Raw genomic sequence first — 7,819 nt, 5'->3', positions numbered from 1 at the left:
ACATTGTTTACAGATGAAGATCATTGTCTTCATATATTGCACAGTTGTTTATTGTTTTAGTCTTTAAGTTAGATAGATATTGAGAATTATATAGATTAATAGTCATCTAAGTTTGTCATTTGTAATTAGACTAATCAGGTTCTTTAGATATATAGAGATTATACTCAGTATAGATAGATAATCTTCAACCTCTTTGGAGAGCTGTAGAATATGGCCTTTAATATAACTCAGAGTTTCGTGATAGTGAGACACAATTGCTCCTGGCAACACCGCTCTATTCCCGAGAGAACGTTGAGCACCAAAGACACTCCACTGGGAGCTTGTCTTCTTGGCAGAACTGGCCTTTGGGTTAAGAAAAGCCCATACCTCAACCACTGACAAAGATACAGAGCGTGCATCAATGGATACAACAGGACTGTCATATCCTGCCAAGACAGGGTAAGATAGTTTTGAAAAGTTCCTTGCCTTTAATAATGGTATGTCAGTTATGTTAGGCCTTAGCCAAAGTTGGTTGACTCAACATTGCAAACGAGACTTTGGGTGATTGCTCAGGTAGTCAGTTGTCTTTGTCCATTGTTACACATTTTGGATATATCTCGTTTGTTAAGTAATATTTATTCTCTTCTCGGATCTTTGATGGAGTTGAAGATTATATAATTGTAGTTACTCTCTACATTATTTGGACTCCTTGAGATAGAATGTTTAGCAAAACTTTTGATCCTCAATATTGTTTGTTATATGTATTTGTTATTATTGTATATAGTTGTATTTGGTTTAGTTCTGTCTTATTTAGACAAAAGGGGGAGATGTAGGGATAAGTCCCACCCCTTAGGGGGCGTGTTCGCCTCAGGCTAAAGTTTGCCTATAAATTTGGCGAGCATGCTCCCAGCCCTCGCTTCTGCTTTCCTGGTCTCCGCAGGAACGGTGGTTCTGTAAGTCTATTCCTCCATTAAAGCTGGCTATATTTTGACAATCTGTCTGCATTTGCTTACACCGTTACAGGCTCAGTGATTAAGAGCACTGGCTGCTCTTCCAAAGGTCCTGAGTTCAATTCCCAGCAACCACATGGTGGCTCACAACCATCTGTAATGAGGTTTGGTGCCCTCTTCTGGCCTTCAGGCATACATGCAGACAGAATATTGTATAATAAATAAATAAGTATTTAAAAAAAAAATTCAAAGAAACAAGCCAGGCATGGTGGCACATGCCTTTAATCCCAGCACTCCAGAGGCAGAGAAATCCTGTCCTGAAAACAAAAGAGAAAAGAAAGAAAAAAACAAAAACAAAGAAACAAACAAAAAAACTATCTTGGGCTGGTGAGGATAATTCAGTGGTTAAAAGTGCTAAAGTACTTGCTGTTCTTGCAAAGAACTGAGTTTGGTTCCCAGCACCCACAGCAGGCAGCTCACCCTCTCCTGTGACCCCCAGCTCCAGGGGATTTGAAGCCTCTTCTGGTTTTTGCAGGTAACCACACACAGGTGCATTTATACATACACATAATTAAGAATAATAAGATGGGGTTGGAAAGATGACTCAGTGGTTAAGAGCACTGACTGTTCTCCCAGAGGTCCCAGGTTCAATTCCCAGCACCTACATGCAGCTCACAACTGTCTCTAACTACAGTTCCAGGGACCTAACACCCTTACACAGACAAAAAACACCAATGCACAATAAATAAATAATTAAAAAAATAAGACTAAGTCTGGGAATTCTCTACTCCCTCCTGTATTAGTTTTGAACTGTGCAAATGTACTAACTTCTTGTGGACAACTGCATTATTTATTTATTGATTGATTGATTGGTTAATTTTTTCAAGATAGGGTTTCTCTGTGTAGCCTGGGCTATCCTGGAACTCGACTAGACCAGACTGGCCTCAAACTCACAGAGATCTACCTGCCTCTGCCTCTCGAGTGCTGGATTAAAGGTGAGCACCACCACCGTCCAGTGATTTATTTGCTTTTGATCAAGGACGTCTGTGTGTTTCAGAATGTGGCTTCACAGACTGTCTTAGTTAGGGCTACTACTACTGTGTAATCGCCATGACCAAAGCAGTTTGGAGAGGAAGGGCCGATTTGGCATACATTTCCACATCACTGTTCATCACTAAAGAAAGCTGGGGCGGCCGGGCGATGGTGGCGCACGCCTTTAATCCCAAATCCCAGCACTCGGGAGGCAGAGGCAGGCAGATCTCTGTGAGTTCGAGACCAGCCTGGTCTACAGAGCTAGTTCCAGGACAGGCTCCAAAGCCACAGAGAAACCCTGTCTCGAAAAACCAAGAAAAAAAAAAAAGAAAAGAAAGCTGGGGCAGGAACTCAAGCAAGGCAGGATCCTGAAGGCAGGAGCTGATGCGGAGGCCAAGGAGGAGATCTGCTTACTGGCTTGTTTCCCACAACTTGCTCAGCCTGCTTTCTTATAGGACCTAGCACCAGCAGGTCAGAGAAACCCTGTCTCAAATAAACAGATAAATAAGTAAGGAGACCCTGAGTCTAAGATGGAAGGTAAGAACCTCGAATACTCAAGGCTGTTTTTGATACACATGGATACACACACACATTCAAGAATGGAGGCAAAGATAAAGACATTTTCAGGTAAGCCAAAGTCCTACCGCACCCTATAAAAAACCCCAAGGGTAGTCTTTCAAGCTGAAGGAGGAAGAAGAGAACAGACAGAAACTCACATCTTCAGGAAGGTGGAAAGACACCAGAAACAGTAAACATGCTCCATCTTGCCCATGCGATTAGGGCTTTGTTTTGCTCACCACCAAGGTCATCACACTCAATTCTGTACTTGTTGCCTCGCAGACCTTTCCTCGCCTACCTACCGTTTGGCTCTCTCCAGGTCATCATTGGCTTGTTCCAATTCCCGGATATATTTCTGCAATTGATCTTTAATGGCTTTCGTCTGAGCCAGATCATCCTCCAAGGCTGAGATCTGCCTGTAGCCTTCTGAATGTTGCATTTCAGACTTCTCCTGCAGGACAGAACGGAAGCCTGGTCGGTGACTGAAGCCTCTGACAAACCATGTTTACACCCAGTACAACAAATGTGGGACGGTATTCCTGGACAGCGCCATCTATCTGCAGAAGACATTTGATGGCTTCAGACACTGAAAATAAGTTCTTCCCCCTCCTCCCACCTTAGCAACAATATCTTATCTTCTTTGTCTAGTGTGTACCAAACTGGTCAAACCAGCTAAGTACCCAAGAAGCGAAGGACAGTCTTGTCCCGATCTTCCTGCCTCCACCTCCCAAGTGCTAGGGCTATAGGCATGAGCTTCCACACCCAGTTATGCAGTGCTGGGAATTAAACCCAGGGCTTCATGTGTGCTAGGTGATGGTTCTCAGTCTACAACCGAGGCACATCCTCAACATGACCCCAACATCCTAAGGAATATCTCTCCCTTCATTTTCAGTTCCCTGAGTTATGCTTCACACCACTCCTGCAAGGCTGCTTTACGCTTCCTCCCCCAACCTCCCCTACTCAGTCAACAGAATCTTCTTTCCTCAGACCTGAAATTTCAGGTGAGAAGCAGTTGTCCTATTGGTGTGATGAAATACCACAGCCAAAGCAACTTGGGGAGGAAAGGGTTTATTTGGCTTACACTTTCATATCACTGTTCATCATCAAAAGAGGTACTAAAGCAGGGCGGGAACCTGGAGGAGGAGCGGAGGCAGAGATCATGGAGGAGTGCTGCATACTGGCTTGCTCCTCATAAGGCTTGCTCAGTCTGCACATTTTTTTTCAAGACAGGGTTTCTCTGTGTAGCTTTGGAACTCGCTGTAGTCCCGGAACTCACTCTGTAGACCAGGCTGGCCTCGAATTCACAGGATCTGCCTGCGTCTGTCTCCCGAGTGCTGGGATTAAAGGCATGCGCCACCATTGTCGGGCTCAGTCTGTGTTTTATAGAACCTAGAACCTGTCCAGTGATGGCACCACTCACAATGGGCTGAGCCCTCCTCCATCATTCGCTCATTAAAAAATACCCTACAGTCAGATCTTATAGTGACATTTTCTTGAGGTTCCCTCCTTTCAGATGACTCTAGCTTGTATCAAGGTGACATAAAACTAGCTGGGACTACATAAAATGGTGGGAGTAAGTGATAGTCACATTCAAAGTATGTACGCCCTGACTTTCCCAACCATGTGCCTGCTAATCCTCTTAGCACCTGCCATCCTGTCCTCTCTCACCTGGTCCCTTCAGTGCCCAACAACCCTCATTCAAGGTGTCCACAGCCAAAGGAAGCCATGTGTACTTGCCCAGGCCTCAGCTACAATTCAAAATGGCCCTGCTTTACACACAGCACTGTACCTGAGAAAAGTAGCAGAAAGGGTATCGGTTGCGTGTACCTCCGAAAAGGAGACATCGGATACTTAGTGTGACAACCATCCTAACTTTTTGATCCACGACACTCCCTAGTGTAAGGGAAGGGAAGCTCAGTACTTTCCAAGACCAAGGACTAGTCAGGGTCACACCTTACTGGTTACCAGCTCTGGGGCCCCTTCAATGTGAGAATTCCTCATGCCTGTTTCAAGGGTCAAATGAAAATACTTCCAGGGCCAACAAGAAATTTGGACTCTTGGGGCTGGAGAGATGGCTCAGAGGTTAAGAGCATTGACTGTTCTTCCAAAGGTCCTGAGTTCAATTCCCAGCAACCAAATGGTGGCCCACAACCATCTGTAATGAGGTCTGGTGCCCTCTTCTGGCCTTCAGGCATACACACAGACAAAATATCGTATACATAATAAATAAATATTAAAAAAAAAAAGAAATTTGGACTCTGCATAGGACAAGGAGCAAGAGACAGTCCTTGGTATCAGGATACAGTGACCAGGACAGGCTGGGCTCACCCATTCACTGGTGTGGACAATGGAGACCTTACGATGCCAGGTCTCCATCTCTCAAAGGAAGTTAGAAACCCTAATTTTTCTGAGACACTTCAAAAATTTTAGCTCTTGGTAATATGTGTATATTAATTATTAATTATGCATACAGTGTTCTGCCTGCATGACAGAAGAGGGCACCAGATCTCATTCCAGATGGTTGTGAGCCACCATGTGGTTATTGGGAATTGAACTCAGGACCTCTGGAAGAATAGTCAGTGGTCTTAACCTCTGAGCCATCTTTCCAGCCCCCTTAAATACATAATTTTAAACTTTGAAACTGAGCTGGGGAGATAGCAACTGCTGCTAAGCTTGATGACCTGAGCTAGATCCCTGGGACCCACAAGATGGAAGGAGAGAACTACTCCCGTGGATACCCAGAGGCCAGAGAACAACTTGCAGGCCTCAGCTCTCTCCCTCCACCACGTGAATCTCAGGAACCAAACTCAGGGCATCAGGTTTGGTGGCAGGCACCTTTACCAGCTGAGCCATCTCGACAGCTCAGAAGTATTTTTGACTGTCCCACACTCAGGAGTTAGGAGTGCTATTTGTTTCTGGACGATGAAAGCCAGAAGCATTTCTCACTGTCTTACAGTGTAAAGCTTGGCCCCTTACAACAATGTCCAGTCTTAAGCAACATAGTACCTGCCTCCTCTTTATCTGAGAGGACACATTCCAAGACATTCTGCAGCATCCTCCAAAACATTAGACACCACCAAACCCTATATATGCTTTGTTATTCCCATGTTTGCCATGTTTTCCTATAAAGCTTAGCTTACAAACTAAAAAATTAACAATAGCCAGGTAGTGGTGGTGGTGCACCCCTTTAATCCCAGCACTTAGGAGACAAAGGCAGACAGATCAGTGAGTTCAAAGCCAGCCTAGTCTACAGAGTGAGTTCCAGAACAGTCAACACTACACAGAGAAACCCTGTCTCAAACAAACAAACAAAAAAGTTAACAATTACAAAATAGAATGATTATAACATTACACCATAATAAAAGTTATTTAAAATGTAAAAATTGTTTATGTCTGTATTTTCCATTTAGTATTTTTGGATGTTGTTTGGTCACTGGTAACTAAAACCATAAAAACAAAACCACAGACAAGGGGTCCAAGCAGAACTACTGCAGTGCCCAGTTAATAACCGGCTTATGACCGGCATGGTCCAAGAGAATGTTCTACAAGATGATATTTTGTGATTCATGTGTCCAGAAGGGAAACTCATGAGTTGCAAGTGGCTATAGAGCATTTGACCTGTGGCCAGTGTTAGTAGAAGAATTAATTTTTTACTTGTTCACTCTCAGCTACACAGTAAGTTGAGGGCTGGTCATAGCCTGGACTGACTGAGTCAAGAATCTGCAATTCTAATGACACTGTAGCCTCTGATAAGTTCTTCTTGCCATATGCCTTGTGAAATCAGTACAGACCACCACCAAGAAGGATTGCAGGCCATGTGTGTGACTTGCTTTTCACCAATTTCCACCCCCTGTGACAAGAAATGTGCAATAACCACAGACACCTGACAGGATTCCAGGAGGGAGTGGCCTGGTTACAGTCACTTCACCCTCTAAGACTGCCTCTTCAGCCATGCAACAGACATCCCTATCTGTAGACATGTCTCCTGTGCTCCTCACCCTCACGGTCTCCAACTCCATTCGAAGGCGGTTATTCTCTGACAGGAGGTCCCGGTTCCTGGTCTCAGTTTGCTGCAGCTGAGTCTCCAATTCAGCTTCATATTCCCGGCTTCCTTCCTGGAATTCTCGGAGCTCCTCCTGTGTATTTTCGGCCCTGTAGTAGGATTGCAAATAAATTTATCACAGAATGATGCTGGGTATTTGTGCTGCAGCGGCGTGTGTGGATCAAGACTTTATTCAGGTACTGTTATTCCCATTTTATGGACAAGAAGATTGGTGATTAGAGCTGGAATTGAAGCACACAACTGTAATTTTAGCATTCAGGAGGCAGAGACAAGAGGCTCAAGAATTCAAGGTTAGCCTGAACTGCATAGTGCTAAACCCAACACACACAGACACAAACACACACACACACACACACACACACACACACACACACACCACTCTTAGACATGTACACTGAAACACCAGCTTCAAATTTTAAAATGAGCCTACCCTTTTCCAATTATATTTTATGTGTATGAGTGTCTTGTCTGCATGCCTGGTGCTCAAAGAGGTCAGAAGGTATCAGATCCCCTGAAACTGGAGTTAAGGATGGTTGTGAAGCACCATGTGGGCGCTGGGAACTAAGCCTAGATCCTCTGCAAGAACAAGTGCTCTTAACCTTGAGCCATCTCAAGGCGCAGGTAAATCTTCTCCCCTACAAAAACCTGACATCTAGGAATAGATAAAGACCAATCCAGAAACCGCAATGAGATGTTAGGATGGTTAGGTTCCTCAGGTATTTGTGGTTCAAATCCCAACTCTGCCTCTCCCAGCTGTGGTCTTAGGCAGACTGTCTGCCTTCCCTAAGGCTCAGGGGCCTTTGTAGAGCAAGGTGATCCTAGTTTCTTCATGGGTCAGTAATGTCAGCTTCAGACATCATGCTAGACCTATAGAAGAGGCAGCCACCATCCTCCCAGGAGGAATTAGTGAGGGGCACAGAAGGACTGACCTCTGCTTGTAGGTCATGGCCAGGTCTCTCCAATAGTTTGCTTCTTCCTCCTCTGATCCAAAAGTCTTTCCCGAGTCCTCCATGGTAGAAAGGGCAAGAGCTCACTCTCCCTGTGACATAATGTCTGGAGAAAAGTTTAGAAATCATTAGTGAATGCCGGGCGATGGTGGCGCACACCTTTAATCCCAGCACTCGGGAGGCAGAGGCAGGCGGATCTCTGTGAGTTCAAGACCAGCCTGGTCTACAGAGCTAGTGCCAGGACAGGCTCCAAAGCCACAGAGAAACCCTGTCTCGAAAAATCCAAAAAA

General features: G+C 44.8%; 1 protein-coding gene across 3 annotated transcripts in view; it reads right to left on the bottom strand.

Moving 5' to 3' along the window:
* The window catches only part of Nde1 (nudE neurodevelopment protein 1), a 32,343-nt gene that overhangs the window by 20,586 nt on the left and 3,938 nt on the right, over positions 1–7,819 (bottom strand). For all 3 annotated transcript variants that reach the window (XM_050125802.1, XM_050125804.1, XM_050125803.1), the window contains exons 2-4: positions 7,512–7,635; positions 6,518–6,671; positions 2,822–2,970 (exon numbers count right to left, since the gene is read on the bottom strand). In XM_050125802.1, coding sequence (XP_049981759.1) covers positions 2,822–2,970; positions 6,518–6,671; positions 7,512–7,594 — 386 coding nt within the window. In that variant the 5' untranslated portion in view covers positions 7,595–7,635. The remainder of the gene's footprint in view (positions 1–2,821; positions 2,971–6,517; positions 6,672–7,511; positions 7,636–7,819) is intronic.

Source organism: Alexandromys fortis, unplaced genomic scaffold (genome assembly GCF_014885135.2).
Source record: "Alexandromys fortis isolate MF-2015 unplaced genomic scaffold, M_Fortis_MF-2015_v1.1 scaffold_238, whole genome shotgun sequence".
NCBI classification, from domain to species: domain Eukaryota; kingdom Metazoa; phylum Chordata; class Mammalia; order Rodentia; family Cricetidae; genus Alexandromys; species Alexandromys fortis.
The sequence above is the reverse complement of the archived record's forward strand: the minus strand, read 5'-3'. Positions and strand labels throughout refer to the sequence as shown.